Genomic DNA, 26905 nt, shown 5'->3' on the forward strand with positions numbered 1-26905 from the left:
TTTTAAAGCACGTGCACTCTCTCTCACACACACACACACACACACACACACACACACACTTTAATAATAGTTGACTCTATTGAAATTTCATACTCATACTGAAGGTAATAAAAATGGCTAGAGCAAGGCAAAATGCAGTTAAGAAACATGTAATAATTCCTACATTGTTATACGTATGCACTGTAGTACTAGTCTGGGCCACGCCTACCTGGATAGAAATGCTATGCTTCTCATAAGCAGAGGAACTCATACTAAATTTTGACAATATTGCATGGCATTTTGTGGTGCTGACGTGCCCCACAGACAAAAATAAACAAAAACAAAACCCTTAGTCTAGCTGTTTAGGTAAAGACCAGCAAACTCATCTCACTTGTGACTTAAGAAAAGCAATGTCAAGAATGATTAATGTAAACATTCTAGAGTTTTCCAATTACACAACGGAACTAGTCTAATGTATGAAATATGAGAAAGGAAAATAAAAAATTCCACCTCAACTTATAAGAAAGTAAGCTTGATGAGCTCTCTGAATGTTCATCTTCAAAACATTCTTCCCTTCCTTCATACGTAAACTGGTTATATGGCAAATACAGAGGTGTAGACTTAGCTGATGGAGATTGCGAGGCCTCAGTCTGTGATGTAGAAGGGCCTGGTTGCTGACTTTCATGCATTTTCACATCACTGTGGTCTGTTACTTTAGACAGGATTCTATCAATGGTTTTGTAATAAGGCCAGTCCGGTGCGACGGTTTCACTATCAGTCATGCATTTTAATTTCCTGAAAAGGCATACAAGAGAAAGGTCTGATAACACAGAAACAAGCATTTCATACAGATCTTAAATCTCTATCTCAAAAATCTGTTTCAGTCACAAAAGATAACTCTGATCATTTTACAGGCAAACTAAAAATCCTTAATAAGAATAAAATTAGATAGCAGTTTTTGGCCTTTGATATCAAGTGAGATCATCAGTTTATTTTCATGATTTCATCCAGTGCACATTACCCCAAGTTGAAAAGGTGCACATTACCCCAAGTTGAGTTCAATACCAGTACTAAAAAATAACAGCTTCTACTAATGAAGAGAATCCATTAAAATAATTCATAATGAATACGTTTGTTATAACAGTGCTAGTTGTTCCCTCTTACAAAATGACAAATCTGATCAGGGTTTAAAACAGCATATTTTAATAAGAGTTAGTGCAATGGTCACCTGGAGCCTCTGCCAGTTGATCAGGCTCTCTGGACGCTAAAAGTCTGGCGGTGCAGTTGGGCTAAGGTAGGCTCCCTGCTTGCCCTGGCCCCACGCCGCTCCCAGAAGTGGCCAGGGGAAAGGAGAGCCAGGGGTCTCCACACGCTGCTCCTGCCGACAAGCACCACCCCTGCAGCTCATATTGGCCAGGAACAGGGAACTGCGGCCAATGGGAGCTGCGGGGGCAGTGCCTGCAGAAAGGGGCAGACCCTAGGTTGCATTTACATTCAAAAAATGATCTTGTAAGTAAAAAGGTTGGAGACCACTGGGCTAGTGAGAGTAGGCCATCCCTCTGTAAATGGAATTAGAACTGACCAACTTTGTCACAGGCTTTACTCTAACAGATAATGGAAATTCTCCCTTAGATAAAGTGGCAGGGGAATCTGGAAGAGGAGGAGGAGGAGGATCTGAAGATGCTGGAAAGTTCTGAATGGCTATGATCATCATAATGCCCAGAGTGGATATAAAACAATGCTTTTTATATATATTATCTGAAAGACCCAGGTCAGTGGGGTACAGGAGTCTGGTAAAGGGCAAATATACCAGTCACTGGATGAGTAGTTTTCTGTTCCCTGAGTGACCAGAGCAGGGGCTGCACTAGAGTAATCAGGAGCCTGCTAGAACCAATTAAGGCAGACAGGCTGATTAGAACACCTGCAGCCAATCAAGGCAGGCTAATCAGGGCACCTGGGTTTAAAAAGGAGCTCACTCCAGTCAGGGAAGAAGGAGCCAGAGGAGAGGAAGTGTGTGTGAGGAGCTGGGAGCAAGAGGCACAAGGAGCTGAGAGTGAGAGGGTGTGCTGCTGGAGGACTAAGGAGTACAAGCGTTATCAGACACCGGGAGGAAGGTCCTGTGGTGAGGATAAAGAAGGTGTTTGGAGGAGGCCATGGGGAAGTAGCCCAGGGAGTTGTAGCTGTCGTGCAACTGTACCAGGAGGCACTCTGGACAGCTGCAGTCCACAGGGCGCTGGACTGGAACCCAGAGGGCAGGCCCGGGTTCCCCCCAAACCTCCCAACTCCTGATCAGACACAGGAGGAGTTGATCCAGACTGTGGGGGAAGATCACTGAGATGAGCAAATCTGCCAATAAGCGCAGGACCCACCGAGGTAGAGGAGGAACTTTGTCACTATATATATATATATATATATATATCACACATACATACACACACTTCAAATATTATTTAAATCAGATTTTTAGAATCTAAATGACTTTTTAAATAAATCTGTTTAAAATTAAATTTGAAATTATGACACCCTATCTTAAGGCCTAAACTCACTATAATCCATTAAAATCATTTATATAAATAAAAATAATATCAGTGACCCTGCCTCAAATTTTAATGAATTAAAGGGTGCTGAATTATTAATTACATACAGAATTAGGGCAGAAACATCTTTAATTTTTTTGGTCAAAATCAAGCTTTAAAATATGTCTCAGTATCATGTGCTGCATTACTAAGTATCCATATTGTTCTCAGTGTTTATGATGGACCTAATGTTGGTATTTACATTTTCCATATAATGTACTTTTAGTTTCTGTTGTGCAGACAAACTTTTGCTTTAATTATTTTTAGTTTCAGTTAAGATAGAAATCAGAGAGAGAATATTTCTTTCATTTGGACTAGTCATTTGAAGTCGAGAAACTGATTGGAAGTTGAAGCAGCACAAATGCTTGTTTCCTCTTCCAATCTATTAATAAAAGCCAGGTGGAAGAAAAGATCTACTAATTCTAAAAATATGAAGGATGTGAGGCCAGGTTTTCAGATTTAGGCACCTAAAGATGCAGCTGTCTAAAGAGTTTTTCAAAAATGCCTATGTTGATTATTTCTTTAATTCCCATTGATTTCAGTGGGAATCAGGCACCTACCCTACTTATGCACTTTTGGAAACCCCACTAGGCATCTATCTACATCTTTAGGCATTTAAATGCCTTTGAAAATCTTGCCCATGGTGACCAGAACCAATTTCTCTAATCGCTAAATACACTTAATACTTCCTTTGTTTAATAAATCAGTTGATTTTACATAGAAGCATAGAATCGAAGGACTGGAAGGGACCTCAGGAGGTATTCTAGTCCAGTCCCCTGCATTCAAGGCTGGACTAAATGTTATCTAGACCATCTCTGCAAGGTATTTGCCTAACTTGCTCTTAAAAATCTCCAGTGATGGAGATTCCACAACCTCTGCAGGCAATTTATTCCAGTGCTTAACCACCCTGACAGGAAGTTTTTCCCAATATCAGAGGTTAAACAGTTTCTCACTTCTCCCTGTAACAACCTTTTATATACATGAAAACTGTTGTGTTCCCCCTCAGTCTTCTCTTCTCCAGATAAACCCTTTTTTTTTATTTTCAGGCTTCCCTCATAGGTCATGTTTTCTAAACCTTTAATCAGTTTTGTGGCTCTTCTCTGGACTTTCTCCAATTTGTCCACATCTTTCCTGAAGTGTGGCACCCAGAACTGGACACAATACTCCAGTTGAGGCCTAATAAGCATGGAGTAGAGTGGAAGAATTACTTCTTGTGTTTTGCTTACAACACTCCTGCTAATAAATCCCAGAATGATGTTTGCTTTTTCTTTGCAACAGTGTTACACTGTTGACTCATATGTAGCTTGTGATCCACTATGACCCCCAGATACCTTTCCGCAATACTCCTCCCTAGGCAGTCATTTCCCATTTTGTATATGTGCAATTGAGTGTTCCTTCTTGCATTTGTCCCTATTGAATTTCATCCTGTTTGCTTCAGACCAACCTGAAAAATATGTTTCCAGTACATTTAAAGTTGTTTAATTTAACTAATAAAAACAAACAATTTTAAAATGCTTTTTTTGTATATTTTTAATTGAATTCCAGGCTGGTTCTGCCAAACAGAAAGAGATTTCCACCATCTGGAAACAGGAAAAGTACTGGGCTTGGATAGCCGGTACAGTCCTTTTCTTGGGGAATACCACAACACACTTTTTGCTGGGTCCATCTGCTGGTAGAAAGATATAACACCCACTGCTTCAGCTGCCACTAGGACCATTAGAGGAAAATAAAACTTTAACAACATAACAATGGTGACAAATAGAGATGTGTGTGTGGAAAAACTCAAGTTCTTCCTTTCCACTGGTCCAGCATGTGGCTAGCAGACTAGGGCCTTGTCTACACTACAAAGTTGCAGCGCTGGTGAGGGGGTTACAGCGCTGCAACTTAGGATGTGTACACACCTGCAGGGCATTACCAGCGCTGGCCGTACACCCGGTCATGCCTCGGGTGTAGAGGATCCAGTGCTGGATCACCAGCGCTGGTCATCAGGTGTAGACACTCACCAGCGTTTTTGTTGACTTCTGTGGAATAAGCAGGTATCCCAGCATACCTGAGGAAGCCTCTCTGGTAATCAAGAAAACTCCACTGCCCTCCAAGCAGGTCTCCTTCCCCGCGGTGTGCTCTGGCATTCCCCGACCCCACCTCCAAGCAGGTCTCCTTCCCCGCGGTTTGCTCTGGCGTTCCCCGACCCCCCGTCCAAGCAGGTCTCCTTCCCCGCGGTGTGCTCTGGCGTTCCCCGACCCCCCCTCCAAGCAGGTCTCCTTCCCCACGGTGTGCTCTGGCGTTCCCCGACCCCCCCTCCAAGCAGGTCTCCTTCCCCGCGGTTTGCTCTGGCGTTCCCCGACCGCCCCTCCAAGCAGGTCTCCTTCCCCGCGGTGTGCTCTGGCGTTCCCCAACCCCCCCTCCAAGCAGGTATCCTTCCCCGCGGTGTGCAACAGCGCTGCAGCGTGGCCACATCTAACACCACTTGCAGCGCTGGTTGCTGTAAGTGTGGCCACTCTGCAGCGCTGGCCCTATACAGCTGTACTAATACAGCTGTAACAACCAGCGCTGCAAAATTGTAGATGTAGACATACCCTCAGATTCTTTGACAACTACTGCTCTGCTTTCAGATGTCATCAGCCTCTTTGTCTCTACAACAGTACTTAAATTACTCCTCCTGTATCACAGTCATCCATTATTATGATTTTGAACTAAATCTCACATCCTTACTCCAGCAAAATTCCCATTAAAGGGAGCAGATGTTTTGCTTGAGTAAATATGTCAGGATTTTATTCTTTAAGCTTAAGTTCAGCTGTGTACCATGGCCCTCCCTTTATGTAGTACTATCACACTTTTGAAGAAATATCCAGATTTGTCCATCCACTGCTAGAGGATGCTATTATTCAGAACTAAATAGGTGTCCAAACACTCCTCTCACTCTAAATGCAGTGTGTGGATTTCTGCCTTGCTCCTATTGCTGCTTACTTCAGCAACAGACTGGGAACATTGATCCCCACTGCAAACTGGGCCGGAGCACTCTGCTTACTTAAAAGGGGCAGCAGTGAAGCTGATGGAATCTGGACTCTGGGGTGGAGAAAGAGAAAAGGATGATACTGAGGGGAAAGAAAAAGATAGGGAGGGGGAGTCCAGAACCACGGAAAAGAAGTGGGAAGATGGCCTATAGAGGCAAACAAAGCCCGCATTGTGTAAAACAATAGCATTTTATTCCAACTCTTTGTCTCCTCAACAGCACTCAAACTACTCCCCCTGTATCACAGTTGTCCATTATTATGATTTTGCCAGAAGCTGGGAATGGGCGACAGGAGATGGATCACTTGATGATTACCTGTTCTGTTCATTCCCTCTGAGGCACCTGGCATTGGCCACTGTTGGAAGACAGAATACTGGGCTAGATGGACCTTTGGTCTGACTCAGTATGGTTGTTCTAACTCTGCTCCACAAAAGCTTTCTAATAAAATGATCAACAGTAAAATAGCTAAGAATGTTAGTATTAAATGATCATCACTGGTTTCGGAGTTAACTCCTCTCATTTTAGAAGCTTTTGTTGAGATTGGAAGTGGAGTCTAAGTAGAAGAGTGGGACAGCTGAGGCCTCTAACCTCTATCAGACCACATTTATCCCTAATGTAGCTCAACTGAAATCAACTGCAGGGACGAATTAAGATCACTGCTACTATCTCCCAACTTAGTGAGTCAACATATGATCAAGTCATTGGAGGGTTTTCTTTGCAACTAAACGCAAGATTCTTTTTAATGAAATATTAAATTCTTTAGAAATGGACAGGACCAGAGTAATGCTAGTATAGTGTGTTATCACCTACCTACTTAGTCTAGCCCAGAGGCAGTAGAGGGGTGATAGGACCCATGAATAAGGCTCAGATTTTGTCATGGATATTTTTTAGTAAAAATCACGGACAGGTCACGGGCAATAAGCAAAAATTAATGCAGCAGCACAGAGCCAGAGCAGACCAGAGCCGGGGCAGTGCAGACCAGCCGTGCTCACAGTTACAGTGGGGAGCTGTGGGCCCAGAGCTGAGGAGTGAACACCCTTTGTGCCACAAGTAACTCTGGAGCCAAATGCGGTGAGCAGCTGGGAAGAGTGAAGGAGGACCCTGGACAGAGGGCCCAGTGTAAGGAGATATCATCAAACAAGAGGTCTTGCAGGCTGGACTTGGAGGGGGACCATGACCTCGTTGGGAGGGCCGATGCTGGGGAGAAGGGTTCCTGCTAGCTAGAGCCTAAGGGCGTGTGGCAACTGCCAGAGCAGGTGTCTGACCCACAGTATCACCGCAGCACAGCCAGTGCTTGAGAAGGAGGCCTGGGAAATGTGAAGAATAGACTATGAACTTCCCTCATATCCCAGAGACTGCTGTTTGTGGTTTCCCCATGCCAACAGGGCAGGATTACTTGTTTCCTTTAACCTGTCTCATTTTTTCCTTATTTTTATTACTGTCTTGCTCTTTAATAAATTGCATTTGGTTTGAACTTAATGTAGTGCTCAGTAGGCCAGGGTAGTGGCCGTTGTGGAGAGAGTACTCCAGACTGGGGACACCCTAGCTCCTGTCCTAAGTGGCCATGACAAGACTGGGGCTTAAGCCTCCCAGGAATCCTGGGACCACCTTATTAGGGCTACAAGGACTCTGCCACATGGAAGAGGAGACTTCAAGGTCAGGCAGGCATTTGAGTAAAGGGAGCTGGAGTGAGGGCTCAGATCCTTTCACTATCCGATTCCACAGAGGTAGTGCAGAAGCCAGGAAAGTTCCCCACAAGAGCAGGACCATTCCCCCGCTTACACTTATATAAACTAAATAGGCTCAGAAACTATTTAATAAGATACAGATTTTTTTCATCTCTAAGACACTAGTTTAAATCCAGCCCAGATCAGAAGTCACTGAAAATGATCTCAAATGAGTTAGTGATCTCAGTCCAGTTCCCAGTGGACAGAAATGCAAGGTACAAAAAAACATTACTACCACAACTGGCAATCTTGTTGGCCATGTTATTACAGAAGAATCAACAACTGAATGAGCACTGAGATCTAATTAACCACTTTCCAGGACCACCTGTCATCTGGGTTGAGGCACACTGGTGGAGAAAATTGTACTTATATTTCCTGTTTTGTGGATAACTAGGACTGTATTCTCTAAATCAATTAATCCAGAATTTCATGAGTTTTAAAATAAAATTACGAAAACATTAAATTTTAGGATTCATGGTTTTTAAAGACCATGACCACTTAGAACAAATGCATATAATCTATAACTTCATTTTTTTACTCTCTCTGTTCAACACACTATTGCTGGGTTGCAGGGGTATTATTAACTTATTAATTATTATTACTATGGTATTTGTTTGATATTACTACTAGTCTGGAGGAATGGAAACAAGCTTCATCTCCTGGGGTTTTTGAAAAAAGCTTTCAAAATAAATAATAAATAACACTGTTCATGCACAAATCAATGACACAGGAGATAAACATGTAGGAAAGCACAATACTTAAATTGTGGGTCTGCTATGAATTATTGAAACCGAAGAGAAAGCTGGTAAAATATTCAAATTTAACTTTCTGCAGTAATTTGGCTGCACTTCTCTTTGGTCATTTGCTGCAGCAAAGGTCAGAGTTTCCAGTCATTTAATATCATGGAATATGGTGAAGAATTACACAAGTTACTATGTTTAATTGCTATCATGTACACATGAAAATTAAAAAAAAATCTGTAATTCAGATCATGAGACTGATTCAAATTTACCAATGATTAACATTAATTGACTGCAATTCAAATTAAAATGTAACAGTTGCATCCTGTTTCCACAAATTTTGTGGGGAAGGAGAGAGGAGCTGGTTTCAAAAAAATAATTAATTTGCATTCACACAGCCTTTATTTTTAAAGTATCAAAAGGAATTAGTCAGAACTATCATATTGTTTAGTGTGCATATTCTATAATCATTATATCAATAGTAAAATAATAATAGCTCTAAAGCTTGTCTCTTTCACCAACAGAAGTTGTCCAACAAAAGATATTACCTCACACACCCTTGTCTCTCTAATACTGTACATTGGCACACATTAAGGTCAATATATTAGTGATGCTAGGAATGTATTTTCTTTTAGAAGGACTAATTGTAGATTTGTGGGTGCTGAACGCCCAAGTAGCCAACACAGTAGAAAGAACTTCAGGACATATTCTAAGTGATTCTAAACTGCAGGAGATGACTTAGTAATGTAAGCAGAACTTTTGATACTCATTTATCAGAAACCTTAACTTTCAATCCCAGCACGCTTGACTCAGCCCTTCACCTACCAAGATAGATAGATGGGAGCACATGCAGTTTACTGCACAGATGCCTTTCACACAGATCATTAAAAACCAGTGTCCTATCTGCCCTAATTAGATACTTAAGTTTCCATTGCACTTTTTCTTATAGTAGGATTTTGCCCAGCTGCATCTGCACTAAATTTTTCATGTAGGTTAGGCCTTTGGTTGCTGTGGTGAATGAAGTGATTCCTTTATGTATTGCAGACAGGCAAACATTTATTTTAGGCAAGGTGCTTATTACCATGAAGTCACTGGGACTATTCATAATAGTACATAAACTGCCTACCAGATCAGACCATCTATTCCAATCTCCTGTTTCTGACAGTGGCCAATACAAAATACTTCACCGGAAGATGCAAGAAACCTCTTAGTGGACAATTGTGGAATAGACTGCTCATAGCGAAAGTTTCTTCCTAGCCCCAGACAATTCATGGTGCATGAAGATTTATATACTTTATATGTTTTTAAAATTATATCTAATTTAAATGACCGGTGTTCTCATTATCCTTACAAAATGTCTAACCTTAAAAAAAAAAAAAAAAAAGAAAAACTACTTAGCTCATGGTCTCAATGATATCTAGTTGCAATGAGTTCCACCTGCCAATTATGTGTTTTGTAAAAAGTATCTTCTTTAATTGGTTTTAAATTTTATTGAATAACTTTGTTATTATAGGGAAAGGGGAAAGAGGAGCACCTGGTTTACATTCTCTATACCATTTGTTACTTTGCATGCCTCTGTCGTGTTGCCTTTTATTGATTTGTCTCCTCTTTAAACTAAAAAGTCCCAAGCTTTTCAGTATTTCCCCATCTGGAATTCTTTTCAAGGGAAGGACTTACCATTGATTTATATAACAAAATTATTATATTGTAGTATTATTTTTAAAACCTACTCCTTATGCATTCTAGCATTTTGTCTGCTTTTTAGACCGCTGCTGCATAATGAACAAAGACTTCCATTGAGAACCATGACTATACATTCAGTAGCAACATTTGCAGGATCAGCCATAAAGTGCTATGGAATCCTTCAGGTTGAAAGGCATTATGATAAATATGTAAGAGGATTATTAAGTACAAATTTACCTATTTTCCATTTTAGATCCCTGAAGCTGCAAGTCCCCATTACCTGCTCCATGAGATGTCCCAGCACGCAGTGCACCAGCAACATCACATTCACCATTAAATACACCTGTATCGTAGAACCAGCAGAGGTGCTCAGGTAAATGGCTGCCTTTTTACATTGTAGAGTTGTTTTGGTTTGGTTTTTTGGGGAGGAAGTAATATTTTTCTTTCTGAACTTGTAATATGTGGATAAACAGCAGCATTTTCTGGCTCCATGCTCTAACCTGATTCCTTTTGATGGTAACATCACTGGCAAACTATTATTATGATAAGCACCCTATTAATACCACAGACAGATGATAGACAGTTATTTCATGAAATAAAAGTCTGCAACTTGTGACTGAGATGGTGGAGGGAAATAATAAGAATTAAGATGCTAAGTGACCTGGTTATCCTGCTACTTTTGCTCAATACTTGTAGATCAATTTTAACAACTCCAAATACTTGTTACAAAATACTATCTGAATACAGAGCAGTTTTCACACTTTCCGTGCCCTCCATTTCAGTTCACACCACAGTGCACTGAAACATGATGCATGACGTGATCTCCAAGTATCCTCCAGACACCCATAACATGAATTGAAACTCAGGTGTCCAAAAGCAAAGCAGACAGCAGAGTGGTAGCCAGTAGGTCCACTGTAATGTTTCCCATCTCCACATATTAATGAAAAATAATTAGAAAACACAACAAATTGGGAGTAATCTCTTTTGCTTGTCTGTTTACATTACATTGTCTTCAAATAATATTAGGAAATTAAGTCTCTATTATGCAAAAAAAAATCTGACATTTATAAGTGTATTTCTGACTCCATAATATATTAAAACAGTAACATGCCAACACAGGAAAGTCTTCAAGCTCCCCAAAGTTGGCATCTTAATGAGCATTGCAGCTCAGTGCATTTTGATACACCTCACAACATGGCAGCATGCATTGAAAGTTCTTCTGGAAGTTAATGAAAACATACAGGAATGAAAAAGTAAATTTTCCTCTACAGTTTATATGCTTTACTCTCTCCCCTCCCAGTGCTGCTTAACAGAAAATATTGATTAGAAAAAATTTAGACTGTGTGATTGATAATAACAGAAAGAAAATTCAGAACAAAGGCTTACAGAAACAACCACCGCACATAGCCATTACAGTACTCGAAATATCATGAAGTATTTCTGGACACCTGTAAAACCTAGGTACAATGGGATGAATTTGTTAGCAGAGAGGCTTCATGATTTAGTGAACTAAGCAAAGGCCTGGTAGTCAAGAACTACTGAGTTCTAATTCTGGGTTTGAGGGTGACTTGCTTTGTAACCTTGGGGAAATAATTACCTCGGTTCCAGTCTCCCTATCTGTAAAATGGTGAGGGATAATACTTTCTTACCTTCCTCAGAGAGGTATGTGAAGATTAAGTAGATGTTTGTAAAGCACTTTGAAGATGTTAAGTGCTGAGTATAAAATACCAGCTTTGGTATTACAGAAAATACTTTAAAGACAATATTAATGGGTTTGACAAACTGAGAAAGGGAAAATTCAAAGTTAAAGGGGCTTACAGCATTCACCCTAGTTTTCTATCTGATGAGTGATGTCTGCATGAAATACAGCAAGTGTGCCTCCCACCTCCCAAAAAGCAAGCAATTTTAACATGACCTGCTGCTGTAATAACCTCTTTTATTATTAATGCTAGCTTTGCATGGAGATGAAGTAAAAGAATCACATATTTTATTTTCTTGCATCACAAACATAACTAAATGACCACTCAGGATTTCCAGTATGTGGCAGTTTGTGTCTCTCAGTGAGAAGATTTTTTTTTAAAGCAGATATATGCAAATATTTCTGTTAAGATCTAATTTTTTCTAAACAACAAATGTGTGAATGTCTCAATCTTTCAAGCCAACTTTCCCTCATGACTGACATTGCCTCATCTTTATCATGTTCTAGACACCTCTTCCCCCTTCCCCCACTCTCTTAGAGCAGTATTTACAGAGGACATTGATTCTCTCTCTGCAGATATAATAGTTGTTTCGCTAGAGCGGCTTATAGCAATGTGTGTCACTCAGTAATAAGACATCCAATTATTTTTGGCCCTGTGAAGTATTACCCTTCAACTTGCAATGCCAAAAATTGGGACCTTCATTCCTAAATAAATTATTTTGTATTTGAACTTTTACTTGTAACTGATTCTAACTGGCCACTTCAAACTGCAGCAGTTTAACTGCCAGGAACTGCTGACAAACTAACATTATCAGTCCTCTAAACAAGAAAATCTATTTTAACACCAAATACATTTTCATTCCAATATTTCATAGCACCATTAGTTAACTATAAAGAAACAAACTTGTGCCAGAGTTTGAAAATAAATGAGAGGGAAAATAATAAAGATATAATAGTAATGGCAGGAGAGATTTTTAAAAGCGATATGAACAATCTTTAACCTTTTATCTATAGATTTCCTGTATGAGACTTTTTCTGAAAGGCAAATAACTCTGCGTCATCCCTGCTAAAATCTCTCAAAATAAAAAATTAACTGAAGCTTACCTGTACTGGAATGTCATATTTGTAATTTTTATCTTTATTTCCTCTCCGTGGCGAATTTCTCCAGTCATTTCAAAGAGTTTGTTAGCCATTTTCTCATAAACTTTGGCATTCCTTTTAGTTTGTTTCAGTTCATCAAAAAATTCTTCCCAAACCAGCATTAAACCTCTCATTTCTGCATCAGTCCAGTTTCTGGCCCTTCTGTGTTTCTCAGTCTGAGAAGAAACAATGTAACTGGGAATTTCTGCTGCAGCCATTGCTGATTGACCTAAAAGGGTTTTAAAAGAGGACACTTAATATAGATTGAGTTTTTAGTTTAGGTTTTTGTAGTGCAAGACAGGCATATGTGGATAAAGAATTTGAATGACAACAGAACATATGAAACCTTTTTGCAACAGCTTGAAGCTTGAGTGCACAAAATGGGGCCTACATCTGACAGGCAGGAATTTAGTTAAAAGCTTTTAAACAGAGAAACGTCATTTTGATGTCACGTTTCCATAGCAACAGAGCAACTGCATAAGCTACAACAACAAAAACCTTTTAACTGAAAGCCAAAGAATCAGGACAAAGTTGACAGGCCATCAATATTAAAGCTTTTAAACACTCTAGGTTTAACAAAAAAAGATCTATGCAGCCTTTGAGGAGCTACTTTTAAGTTTCTACTTCTTTTTAGCTTTTTCTTACCTTTTAGGCAGACAATCTGCTAGCAGGGGGTCCTGGTTGCCTGAATGAGCTTTTAAGTTGTGCCTTGACAGACTCTCTAGGAGGTTGCAAGGACTGAGGCCGTGTACATACACACACACACACACAGCACTTTTTACATAGATTTTTTTGTAAAAAGCTTCACACACCTTTATGAAAAATATATCTATATATCTACAAAACAATAAATGCAGCCAGTCTCCTTAAAAAAGTGCCTGCATCGTTTTTTAGGAAAACACAAGAATAGCTTTTCAGTGTTTATTACTTACACACACACACGTTTATATATATATATACACACACACACACACACACACACACAAAAATATAAAGCCACTTTTTTTCCTAAGATGCTTTCCTGCTGCTAAGCATATATTGTAGTCCTGTCAATATGAATTTGCCTTTTGTAAGTATCTATAACTGTATGTGTATTTTGTATTCCAAGTAATTTAGATGCTATTTATGCTATTTTATGCAGCCTGTGTGCTGCCTCAGGACTGTAGCAGAGGCATTTCACTCGCTTTATGGAGAACCTAAAAGGATTATTCATTGAGTTTAAAAAAAAAGGCTGCAAGATGCTTAGAACTGTAAATAAATTGCTTTGCTGTGAAGTAAGCATTTTATGGTCATTTTTTATGTACAGAGCTAAATTCTGTTCACATTTACACCAGAGAAACACCATTGATTTCACTGATTCATCATATTAAATTGTATAACACGCACTATGGGTCAAATTCTGCCCTTTCTTACACCCATGCAACCCTATAATGTCTATCATAAAAGAGTAAGATGCATGGAATCGATCAATTCTAGCAATATGACTAGCTAATGCACAAGGCATTAATTTGCTACATTCCAAATTAAACAGCATCTTGTATAAAAACACACACCATTGTTTGTTTTCAGTTTCAGCATATAACAGCAATAACGACCTCACTGCAGGGTATTTCCTGGAGATTAATGACAGGCGGGGGTTAATGGCCTGAGGCTCACCCAGCCAGTCCTTAATCCTCAGGAAATGTTCTGTACCTCAATCCTTAATGCTTAAGTATCCTATAAATTGTAAGTCTTTTCATAACCACATCCTTGATCTTAACAGTAGTTTAAAAACTACACAGATTGGTTTGCATCCTGGAAAGGGTAAAGGGAGCCCATAATGCCCGTAAAAGGCACATGAAATAAAACCTTTAACTCATCACTGCCTGGTCTCCATGTTATGTATTTTATTGTTCACTCCAAATTGCACCAACAAAGGAACTGTGGAATATGTGAAGGGGAAAAAAAAAAATCAGAATTCCTTTATTTAGCAACTTTTACTCCAAACCCACTGAAAAATCTCCATGTGAGACATATATCTACCGAGTAACAGTCTTCCTTAACAAAACCTAGCCTCCAAACAACATTACTTTTTAACTACCTAATATGACAGCCTAACAACTATTGCCCTTTTAAAATTTGTAAATAGTACCATATGCTGTCACAATGATCTTGCATGGTTTATCTCTTGGGTGCCCAGCTGGAGACATCACATGATCAGTAAACAGATGGTGGTCAGAAAAAGATCAACTGATGACAGGTTCATTTTATTAATTTATTTTTATATACTCAGCACACCACAATGGGTTGCAGCACATCTTAATAAAAACAATACCAAATTCAGTTGACCAGTTTTGAAGCCAATGACAGAGGCCCAGCAGGAGAAACTTAAGGAAGTAAGATGATGTCTCAGAAAAAAAGGGTCCTTAAGCTATTGCTAGGATATTGAGTGTCTGATCTGGGACCAAATAACAATCTTGCATTTATACAGAAAACTCTATCCAAATGGACCCCAAACTGCTTTTCTGACTTTATTAAGCAATTATAGGAATTATTTTGCCCTGATATTCATCCACTAGGGCTCTGAAAATGTTTTGTATTATTTTTATTGCAACCAATCATGTATTAGACACTTTACATAACAAAAAGAAAGATACGGTCCCTGCTTTGGAGAGTTTATAGTCTAGTTTTAGACAGGACAACTAGCAAGGGTAACAAACAGGTGGAAGGAGAGGTGATGGAAGGGAACAAGGACAACAGCAATAACTTCTTTGAGTGATGTCCACATGTATTCCACATCTCATCTCCAGGTGTCTCATGTGCATGAGTTTGAATTATTTTAAATAGCAGCATGCTGGGACCACACCTGTGCTTCAGATGCTCTTGTGCTCCCTCTCCTGCCCCTCCATCCCAGCCCCCCTGTATCTGAGGGCATAAGGAGTAGAGTGGGCCTAACCATCCCTCAGTTCCTTTTTAATCTCTCGTGGCAGCAAGCTCTTACCACCGCTGTGTCTATTTCTCTTCTAGTTACTGTTTTTTTAATTAAATAATATAGTTGTTAGTTTAATAAAGTTTAACGTGTTAAAAAAAGAGACACTTAAAAACTTGAAGGATCTTATTGCAGTACCAGAACTTCGCTGCAGTGGCGGAATCCAAGTCTCCAGGGTTCAGATCCTGTCCCTTCTGTAAGGAAGCCATTCCTATTAATTATGGATATTATAAGTGCCTCTTCTGCTTGGTGAAGCACACATTCCAGATAAGTGCTTGATACGTTGCTCTTTTCATAAGAGGACACAAAAAGCGAGCAAATCCCACCTCAGGCTTTTCCTTCTGGAACACTCCATTTGAGCCTGAGGGGAAAAGACTAGATCATCTATGCTAGTGGTCCGGTAAGCTGCAGATCTACTCCAAGCTCCAAGATTTATTCTTCCTCAGAAATACTACTCTCTCCTACTCCTGCATCATGAAGAGCAACAAAGACTTTATCTGCCCCATCATTGGAGGAAAGTGGTAGAAAAGAGCCCCTGTGCCTCTATCACTACCAATTCGTCAGCACTGATACATTCTGCGTTGAAGTCCAAAGGACCCACTATGTTGATGGCTGCCACTGTGGTACAGATTTTCCTGGAACAAGCCTTATCGATACAAAAGACCTTCATGGTAATGAGCAACTTAACAGTAACCTAATAACTGGAGTCAACCACTGCTTTCCTCAGAGAAATTTCCTTGCTTGGCACCACCTGCAGCCGTGGCCTCAGTATACATCGAAGACATTCCAGAGCTCCCTAGAACACTCCTATTGAAGAAATACATTCTCTCTTCCTCTATCTCTGAACAGAGTAAGGAAATGTCACCCTCCGACTCACCACACTCCCCTCCCTATGAGCCAGCTTGGTCTGACAAGGAATCCAGAGGCATAAACAAAGACATCAAGAGTCTCAGAGTTAACAACCTTAATGTTTTCTCCCTCCATGGCTTGCAACTCCATATCCATATAGTATACAGTCATAACAGCGAAGAACTGAAGCTCAGCAGTTTCTCTTTGAAGTCTGGTCCTGAAGTTTTTTTGCTGCAGGATGGCCACCTTAAGGTCTGCAATAGTGTGGCCAGGGAGGTTGAAGTGCTCTCCTACAGGTTTTTGTATATTGCCATTCCTAATGTCTGATTTGTGTCCATTTATCCTTTTCCGTAGAGACTGTCCAGTTTGGCCGATGTACATAGCAGAGGAGCATTGCTGGCATATGATGGCGTATATTACATTGGTGGACGTGCAGGTGAATGAACCGGTGATGGTGTGGCTGATCTGGTTAGGTCCTGTGATGGTGTCGCTGGTGTAGATATGTGGGCAGAGTTGGCATCGAGGTTTGTTGCATGGATTGGTTCCTGAGCTAGAGTTATTATGGTGCGGTGTGCAGTTACTGGTGAGAATATGTTTCAGGTTGGCAGGTTGTCTGTGGGCAAGGACTGGCCTGCCACCCAAGGCCTGTGAAAGTGTGGGATCATTGTCCAGGATGGGTTGTAGATCCTTGATGATGCGTTGGAGGGGTTTTAGCTGGGGGCTGTATGTGATGGCCAGTGGAGTCCTGTTGGTTTCTTTCTTGGGTTTGTCTTGCAGTAGGAGGCTTCTGGGTACACGTCTGGCTCTGTTGATCTGTTTCCTTATTTCCTCGTGCGGGTATTGTAGTTTTGAGAATGCTTGGTGGAGATTTTGTAGGTGTTGGTCTCTGTCTGAGGGGTTAGAGCAGATGCGGTTGTACCTCAGCGCTTGGCTGTAGACAATGGATCGTGTGATGTGTCCGGGATGGAAGCTGGAGGCATGAAGGTAGGCATAGCGATCGGTAGGTTTTCGATATAGGGTGGTGTTAATGTGACCATCACTTATTTGCACCGTGGTGTCAAGAAAGTGGACCTCCCGTGTAGATTGGTCCAGGCTGAGGTTGATGGTGGGGTGGAAGCTGTTGAAATCGTGGTGGAATTTTTCCAGAGTCTCCTTCTCATGGGTCCAGATGATGAAGATGTCATCAATGTAGCGTAGGTAGAGAAGGGGCGTGAGTGGACGAGAGCTGAGGAAGCGTTGTTCCAGGTCGGCCATAAAGATATTGGCATATTGTGGGGCCATGCGGGTGCCCATAGCAGTGCCACTGATCTGGAGATATATATTGTCATCAAATTTGAAATGGTTGTGTGTAAGTATAAAGGCACAGAGCTCAGCAGCCAGTTGTGCTGTGGCATCGTCAGGGATAGTGTTCCTGACAGCTTGTATTCCATCTGTGTGTGGGATGTTTGTGTAGAGAGCCTCTACATCCATGGTGGCTAGGATGGTGTTTTCTGAGAGGTCACCAATGTATTGTAGTTTCCTCAGGAAATCTGTGGTGTCACGGAGATAGCTGGGAGTGCTGGTGGCATAGGGTCTGAGTAGAGAGTCCATATATCCAGACAGTCCTTCAGTGAGAGTGCCAATGCCCGAGATGATGAGGCGTCCAGGATTTCCGGGTTTGTGGATCTTGGGTAGTAGATAGAATAACCCTGGTCGGGGCTCTAGGGGTATGTTGATTTCTTCTGGTGTTAGTGTAGGGAGTGTCCTGAGTAGATGCTGTAGTTTCTTAGTGTATTCCTCAGTGGGATCTGAGGGAAGTGGCCTGTAGAATTTGGTATTGGAGAGTTGTCTGGCGGCCTCCTTTTGGTAGTCAGACCTGTTCATGATGACAACGGCACCTCCTTTATCAGCCTCTTTGATGATAATGTCAGGGTGGTTTCTGAGGCTGTAGAAGAGCACTTCAACCTCCCTGGCCACACTATTGCAGACCTTAAGGTGGCCATCCTGCAGCAAAAAAACTTCAGGACCAGACTTCAAAGAGAAACTGCTGAGCTTCAGTTCATCTGCAAATTTGACACCATCAACTCAGGATTGAACAAAGACTGTGAATGGCTTGCCAACTACAGAACCAGTTTCTCCTCTCTTGGTTTTCACACCTCAACTGCTAGAACAAGGCCTCATCCTCCCTGATTGAACTGACCTTGTTATCTCTAGCTTGCTTGCTAGCATATATATACCTGCCCCTGGAAATTTCCACCACATGCATCTGAAGAAGTGGGTATTCACCCACGAAAGCTCATGCTCCAAAACATCTGTTAGTCTATAAGGTGCCACAGGATTCTTTGCTGCTTTTACAGATCCAGACTAACACGGCTACCCCTCTGATACTATACAGTTATAGCCATTCTGGGCTCCTTGGGGCATGCAATCAAATAGGAAGACTTATTCCATTTGCCCCACCTCTAGAGTCAAATCTCTCTCCTTTCAGATCTACTCAAGGTCAACTAGTGCAATATACTTTACATCAGCAGAAGCAAGACACTGAGAGGAAATATCTGCAAGAAACAGAGGATCAGCCCATCCCAATAGCAATATTGTCTTCTGATGAAGCAGTCACCCCATTTGCTTCAACTCAATCAGATGACTACTATATCTTCCAGAAACTCTTATAGTGAATGCAAATATCCTGAAAATGCCAGTGGATATAGTGCAGGAAAAGTCACACAAACTTTTCAACATTTTGCATTCATCCATGTCCTGGAGATTGGCAATGCCAATAAATGAGACTTTGTTAGAGCCAGCTAGAGGGAGGTTACTAGTGGAGTTCCTCAGGATCAGTCTTCAGACTAATCTCATTTAATATTTTTATTAGGGCTGTTGATCAATCAGTTAATTCATACGATTAACTAAAAAATTTAATCATGATTACAAAATTAATACTGTTAAACATTAGAAAACCAATTGAAATTTATTAAATATTTTGGATGTTTTTCTACATTTTCAAATATATTGATTTCAGTTAAAACACAGAATACAAAGTGTACAGTGCTCACTTTATATTATTTTTATTACAAATATTTGCACAGTAAAATGAAATAAAATGTATTTTTCAATTCACCTCATATAAGTACCATAGTGCAGTCTCTTTATCGTGAAAGCACTGCGACAGTGCACCCCATAAGGCTTTATGGAAATATGCTTATAAGTGAATATATAACAACTAGTATATGTTTTATGCTACATATGCCATGTAACATATCTCTGTAAAGGTTATGATCTGCTGAATCTATTCCTCCTATTTGTATGCATGTAACGTTTGTGTGTTCAAAGTTATGAATATTGGCTGTGTACTTGCTTGATTTCTAAGTAGCCTTAGTAAAGCATTTGGTCAGCTTCTTGAGAAAAGAATATGCAAGTTAAGTGCCCAGTCAAGACGCACTTAATGGACAATGGATCTTGGAAGGCTACAATCCACATAATAAGTCTACTTGAGGACGTTCAAGGCTGCATGTGAACCATGGCTGCTTCTTGAGCAATCTTCTTCGAGTGATTACTCATATCCATTCCAGTTAGGTGTGCGCGCCGTGCGTGCACGTTCATCGGAAGATTTTTACCCTAGCAACTCCGGTGGGCGGGCAGGTCGCCCCCTAAAGTGGCGCCGGCATGGCGCCTGATATATACTACTGCCGGCCCGCCCGCTCCTCAGTTCCTTCTTACCACCGTGTCGGTCGTTGGAACTGTGGAGCGCGGCATAGCTGTCCTCCACGTCCCTAGCTCTCCATTGTCTCGTTGTTCTACTAGTTGTATATAGTTATAGTTGTAGTTAGAGTTTATAATATTAGTTGATAGTTGTATTACTTGTTGTATATAGTTAGCGGGCTTGGGCTCTAGCCCTCCCCCGCACCGGGCTCATGCCCGGTTCGCCAGGGTTCAAACAGTGTTCGGCCTGCAAGAAGCCGATGCCAACGAGCGATCCCCACGACGCCTGCTTGAAGTGCCTTGGGGAATCGCATATCTCCGAGAAGTGCCGCATTTGTAAGGCATTTAAGCCAAGAACCAAGAAGGAGAGAGATCAGCGCTTAAAGACTCTCCTAATGGAAGCAGCGCTTAACCCTCCAGCCTCGACACCGAGCGCTGGCTCCACTCCAGCACCGGACCGCGCCGGGCCCGGGAAAACGCCTCGGCACCGGCCCTTCCCAGCACCGGGCCCCGACGCAAGGCCTTCAACGTCTGCCACTCCGGCCAAGCAGGCTCGAACGGAGCGCCCGGCACCAACTACTGCCGCGGCACCGATGCCAGGGATTCAGTCAACTCCGGTCCCTCACAGCTCCCCCATAAGATCTGGGGTTGAGCTAATGGTCCCCTCGACGCCTGAGACATTTGCTTCGGCTCGGGACCTGATCGTATTGACTGAGTCTACGCTGCCTCAACCCCCGATACCTCCGGTACGGGTTCCACAATCAAAAGGCAAGCCTGTGGCCAAGCGAGCACCGTCTCCGGATTCACTGAGCTGGCACCGATCCCCATCACAGTCCCAGCACCGTGGGCGGTCTCGATCAAGACGCCGCTCGCAGTCCCGGCACCACTCTCCGCGGCAGTACCGGTCATACTCGCGGCGCCGGTCCTCTTCACGACGGTCCTGATACTCCCAGCACCACTCTGGCTCGAGCCACTGCTACCGGCGCCGAGATTCGAGAAGCCGTTCCCATCGTCGGCGTTCTATATCCCGGTCGACCTCCCAGCACCGCGCTGGTGGCAGGTCCCGGTCTCGATCCCGGCAGCAATATGACTCCCAGCACCGGTCCCCGGCACCGAGGAGGTCTCCGCTGTCTAGAGCGAGGGACCCATATCAGTCCCGTTCGGCCCCCCCCGGCCGTCTCGACAGCCGTCTGTCTCCTCCCAAACAGACAGCGCGTACGCCATGGACACTGACAGGCCTGCTGCTCTCATCCATGATTCCCCCCCTCAGGAACATGGACCGCAGCAGTGGGGCTTCTGGACTCCCTGGGCGTATCATCAAGCCCAGGGGCCTCAGCAGGTTCCCCCGCGTTCAACGACATCTGAACACAGGGCTCCGGAGGCCACATTGTCTCGCGCCCCCCCCCCTCCCCCTGCAGGGGAGGGGTTGGCTCACCATCAGGATCCTGATCTCCCTCCAGAGTCGGAGGCAGTGCTCCAGGCGGAGCCTCCTGCAGATCCACTCCTGCCGGGTGTCTCCTCATCATCCTCCCCGGATGGGGCAGTGGCTGGAACAACATCCACCAGCCCTCCTCCGCTCGACCTCAGGGCGCATCAGGACCTCCTCAGGCGCATGGCGCAGAACATGAACTTACAGGCTGAGGAGGTCTCAGAAATTGAGGATCCGGTGGTGAGCATATTATCTGCAGATGCACCCACCTCAGGTCGCCCTTCCCTTTATCTGGACCATTCAGGCCAATGCCACTACCATCTGGCAGTCACCGGTGTCCGTTCCCCCCGCGGCACGTGGCGTGGAACGCAAATACATGGTGCCCTCAAAAGGGTATGAGTACCTCTATGTTCACCCGCCCCCGTGCTCCCTCGTCGTACAATCTGTGAATGAGAGGGAGCGCCACGGCCAACAGGCCCTGGCACCAAAGTCTAAGGAAGCGAGGCGCATGGACCTGCTCGGCCGAAAGGTCTATTCTGCGGGCGCCCTCCAGCTTCAGGTGTCCAATCAACAAGCTCTCCTTAGCCGCTACACTTACAACACCTGGGCGGCAGCGGACAAATTCGAGGAGTTGCTTCCGCAAGCTGCGCGTCAGGAATTCGCTGCAATCCTTGATGAGGGCAAGAAAGTAGCAAGAACTTCCCTGCAAGCTTCTCTGGACGCCGCAGATTCGGCCGCCAGGACTCTAGCTTCTGGCGTTACCATGCACTGCATTTCCTGGCTACAGGTCTCTGGCCTCCCTCCGGAGCTCCAGTACACCATCCAGGATCTCCCGTTTGAAGGCGAGGGCCTGTTCTCGGACAAGACTGACCCCAGGCTACAAAGCCTTAAAGACAATAGGGTCATTATGCGCTCCCTGGGGATGCACACACCCGTCACCCAGCGCAGACCCTTCCGGCCTCAACAACGCCAGCCCAACCCCCAACCCCGCCAGAGGCAAGACTTCGCCAGACGACGAAGTAGGAATGGCCGGCGTAGACAATCGGGCAACCAAGGAGGGCAAAACCAGAGCTCCTCCAAGGCTCCCTCCGGCCCAAAAACTTCATTTTGAAGGTGCGCCCGAGGGCGCTGCACCAGTTTCCCTCACGGATCCGTCCCCTCCCTTTTCCAACCGCCTTTCGTTTTTCCTCCCGGCCTGGTCCTGACTAACATCCGACCGATGGGTCTTGCGCACATTGCAAGTTGGATACCATCTGCAGTTTGTTTCGCACCCTCCCTCGTCCCTCTTCAGGGACCCCTCTCACGAGCAACTCCTCCTTCAGGAGGTGCGAACGCTCCTCGGCAAAGGAGCCATAGAGGAGGTTCCAGAGGCCGAGCGAGGCAAGGGGTTTTATTCCCGTTACTTTCTGATCCCCAAAGCCAAGGGAGGCCTCAGGCCTATCCTTGACCTGCGGGAACTCAACAGATACGTGGTGAAGTTGAAGTTCCGTATGGTATCCTTGGGAACCATTATCCCATCCTTGGATCGTGGAGACTGGTACGTCGCCCTCCATATGCAAGACGCATACTTTCATATAGCCATCTTCCCACCACACAGACGGTTCCTTCGGTTCGTGGTCAACCGCCGCCACTATCAATTCGCGGTCTTCCCGTTCGGCCTCACCACGACCCCGAGGGTGTTCACCAAATGTATGGCTGTAGTCATCGCCCACCTTAGTCGCATACATGTATTTCCATACCTCGACGACTGGCTGATACGGGGATCTTCAGAGGCACAAGTCCTCAGCCACGTCCGCATGGTCAGCAGACTTTTCACGAGCTTGGGTCTAATCCTCAATATAGAAAAGTCAACACTAATCCCCACTCAGAGGATAGAGTTTATTGGAGCCCTTCTGGACTCTACTCTGACCAGAGCCGTTCTTCCTCTATCAAGGTTCCAGACCTTGACAGCCATCATACGACGACTGCAGGCAGCACCCTTGACCTCCATACGCACGTGCCTGACTCTATTGGGCCACATGGCAGCCTGCACGTTTGTCACGGGGTATGTGCGGCTTCGCATGAGGCCCTCCAGTCCTGGCTCATCAGTCAGTACCATCCGACCAGGCACCTTCTGGACACCATTGTTACCGTTCCCCAGGACATATTAGGTTCCCTGCAGTGGTGGCTGGATCAGTCCGTGGTGTGCGCGGGGCTACCGTTCCATCTGCCCCAGCCATCGGTGTCCCTGACAACGGATGCCTCAGATCTAGGCTGGGGGGCCCATCTCGGAACCCTGAGGACCCAAGGCCAGTGGTCACCTCACGAGCTGGCCCTCCACATCAAGGTACGGGAATTGAGGGCAGTCCGCCTTGCTTGCCAAACGTTCCGTCATCAACTTCATGGTCGCTGTGTCTCGGTATTCACCGACAACACAACGACCATGTATTATATCAACAAGCAGGGCGGCACGAGGTCTTCTTCCCTGTGTCAGGAGACCGTGAGGCTCTGGGACTTCTGCATAGCCCACTCCATTCACCTCATCGCATTCTTCCTTCCCGGGGTTCGGAACACGCTGGCGGATCATCTGAGCAGATCCTTCCTTTCCCATGAGTGGTCCCTTCGCCCGGACGTCGCCCTTTCACTCTTCCAGAGGTGGGGATGTCCCCAGATGGACCTCTTCGTGTCCCGAGGGAACAGGAAGTGCCAGATGTTCTGCTCCTTTCAAGGCCGGGAACCCGGTTCGGTAGCAGACGCCTTCCTTATTCCGTGGACGATGCATCTGTTCTACGCATTCCCTCCGTTCCCGCTCTTCCACAAGGTCCTTCTGAAGGTGCGCAGGGACAGGGTCCGCTTGATCATGATAGCTCCAGCGTGGCCCAGGCAACATTGGTACTCCATGTTACTGGACCTGTCCCTGGCTGACCCTGTCCCCCTGCCTCTTCACCTGGACCTGATCACCCAGGACCACGGCAGGCTCCGGACCTTCAATCACTGCACCTCCTGGCGTGGCTTCTGAGTGGCTGACCCGGTCTGAACTCCGTTGCTCTACCCCAGTGCGGCAGGTGCTCCTGGGCAGCAGAAAGCCTTCCACTAGAGCGACGTATTTGGCCAAATGGAAGCGCTTCACCTGCTGGTGCGCGGAATGGAGTTTCCTTCCCACCGAGGTCTCCATTGCCAATATCTTAGACTACATCTGGTCCCTCAAGCAACAGGGCCTGGCGATATCATCTCTCCGGGTTCACCTGGCGGCCATCTCCACCTTTCACTCAGGGGGGGATGGCCGCTCGGTGTTCTCTCACCCTATGGTGACTAGATTCCTTAAAGGCTTGGAGCGTCTCTACCCCCAGGTTCGACACCCTACCCCTAGCTGGGACCTTAACCTGGTTCTGACCTGGCTCATGTCCCCTCCATTTGAGCCATTAGCAACTTGCTCCCTGCTCTATCTCTCCTGGAAGACTGCCTTCCTGGTGGCCATCACCTTAGCCAAACGGGTGTTGGAGCTCCACGCCCTCACGGTAGATCCACCGTATACTGTGTTCCACCGGGACAAGGTGCAGCTGAGACCGCACCCAGCCTTTCTCCTCAAGGTGGTCTCGGCCTTTCACGTCAGCCAGGAGATCTTTCTCCCTGTCTTTTTCCCGAAACCCCACTCGTCCCGCAGGGAGCAGCAGCTTCACTCACTGGACGTCTGTCGGGCGCTCGCCTTTTATATAGAGAGAACCAAACCATTCCGCAAATCCCCCCAACTCTTTGTGGTGGTAGCGGAACGTGTCAAAGGGTTACTCGTTTCCTCTCAAAGAATCTCCTCGTGGGTAACATCCTGTATACGAGCCTGTTATGACTTGGCTCATACCCCTCTGGGTCACATGACTGCACACTCTACCAGGGCTCAAGCCTCATCGACGGCTTTTCTCGCCCGCGTGCCCATCCAGGAGATCTGTAGGGCAGCGACCTGGTCCTCCGTTCATACTTTCGCTTCCCATTATGCCCTGGCCCAGCAGTCCAGAGATGACGCAGCCTTCGGCTCCGCAGTGCTCCACGCCGCGACCTCTCACTCCAACCCCACTGCCTAGGTAAGGCTTGGGATTCACCTAACGGGAATGGATATGAGCAATCACTCGAAGAAGAAAAGACGGTTACTCGCCTTTGTAACTGTTGTTCTTCGAGATGTGTTACTCATATCCATTCCACACCTGCCCTCCTTCCCCACTGTCGGGTAGCCGGCAAGAAGGAACTGAGGAGCGGTTGGGCCGGCAGGGGTATATATCAGGCGCCATGCCGGCGCCACTCTAGGGGGAGACCTGCCGGCCCACCGGAGTTGCTAGGGTAAAAGTCTTCTGACGAACGTGCACGCATGGCGCACACACCTAACTGGAATGGATATGAGCAACACATCTCGAAGAACAACAGTTACAAAGGTGAGTAACCGTCTTATCATGCATGGACATGTGACTTGACCATGTGACTCCAAAACTCCATCTTGGAGCTGGACTTTGCATAAGAAAGAGGAGGGGGTCTCCACCCACAAGAGAAGGTGTATTTAAACACCTGGTAGACCCCTCCATTTGTCCTCAGCTGGCTAAAGAGATAGTCTCTCCACCCGCAAGAAACTAGAACAAAGGACAGTAACTACAGCGGGTGTGAGTGATTGCTGGACCCAAACTAGAAGGAGACTAGTCTATAAAAGGAAGCTTACTGGAATTCCTCTGAGGGTGAGGTTTTTATCTGTATTCAGTCTTCTTACTGTATGAGACATAGACTTGCATGTTCTATTTTATTTTGCTTGGTAATTCACTTTGTTCTGTCTGTTACTACTTGGAACCACTTAAATCCTACTTTCTGTATTTAATAAAATCACTTTTTCCTTATTAACCTAGAGTATGCATTAATACCTGGGGGGCGCAAACAGCTATGCATCTCTCTCTATCAGTGTTATAGAGAGCGAACAATTTATGAGTTTACCCTGTATAAACTTTATACAGGGTAAAACTAATTTATTTGTGGTTTGGACCCCATTGGGAGTTGGGGATCTAAGTGTTAAAGACAGGAACACTTCTTAAGCTGCTTTCAGTTTAAGCCTATAGCTGTTAGGGGACGTGGTTCAGACCTGGGTCTGGGTTTGCAGCAGGCTAGTGGGTCTGGCTCAAACCAGGCAGGGCACTGAAGTCCCAAGCTAGGAGGGCAGGGAAAGCAGGGGCAGAAGTAGTCTTGGCACATCAGTTGGCAGCCCCAAGGGGGTTTCTGTGAGCCAACCTGTCACAAGCACAACTTACAAATGTAGAATTATGTACAAAAAATAACTGCGTAAAGATAGTAGTGTGTTATAAATGAAAGCAATATATTTGAAAATGTGGACGACGTCCAAAAAATACTTATATAAACAGTATTCTATTATTAACAGCATGATTAATCACACAATTTTTTTATTTGCGTGATTAATCG

At 44.5% G+C, this 26905-nt stretch overlaps 1 protein-coding gene across 2 annotated transcripts in view; it reads right to left on the reverse strand.

Moving 5' to 3' along the window:
• MSANTD1 (Myb/SANT DNA binding domain containing 1) overlaps positions 1-26905 on the reverse strand; it is a 74642-nt gene that overhangs the window by 14580 nt on the left and 33157 nt on the right. The window contains exons 1-3 of one of the 2 annotated variants that reach the window (XM_050948033.1): positions 12904-12955; positions 12522-12786; positions 490-774 (exon numbers count right to left, since the gene is read on the reverse strand). In XM_050948033.1, coding sequence (XP_050803990.1) covers positions 490-774; positions 12522-12775 — 539 coding nt within the window. In that variant the 5' untranslated portion in view covers positions 12776-12786; positions 12904-12955. Of the gene's footprint in view, positions 1-489; positions 775-12521; positions 12787-12903; positions 12956-26905 lie in introns of those variants that run through there. The other variant, XM_050948034.1, reaches the window with a different exon arrangement.

The sequence above is a fragment of the Gopherus flavomarginatus genome, chromosome 3 (genome assembly GCF_025201925.1).
Source record: "Gopherus flavomarginatus isolate rGopFla2 chromosome 3, rGopFla2.mat.asm, whole genome shotgun sequence".
Classification (NCBI taxonomy): domain Eukaryota; kingdom Metazoa; phylum Chordata; order Testudines; family Testudinidae; genus Gopherus; species Gopherus flavomarginatus.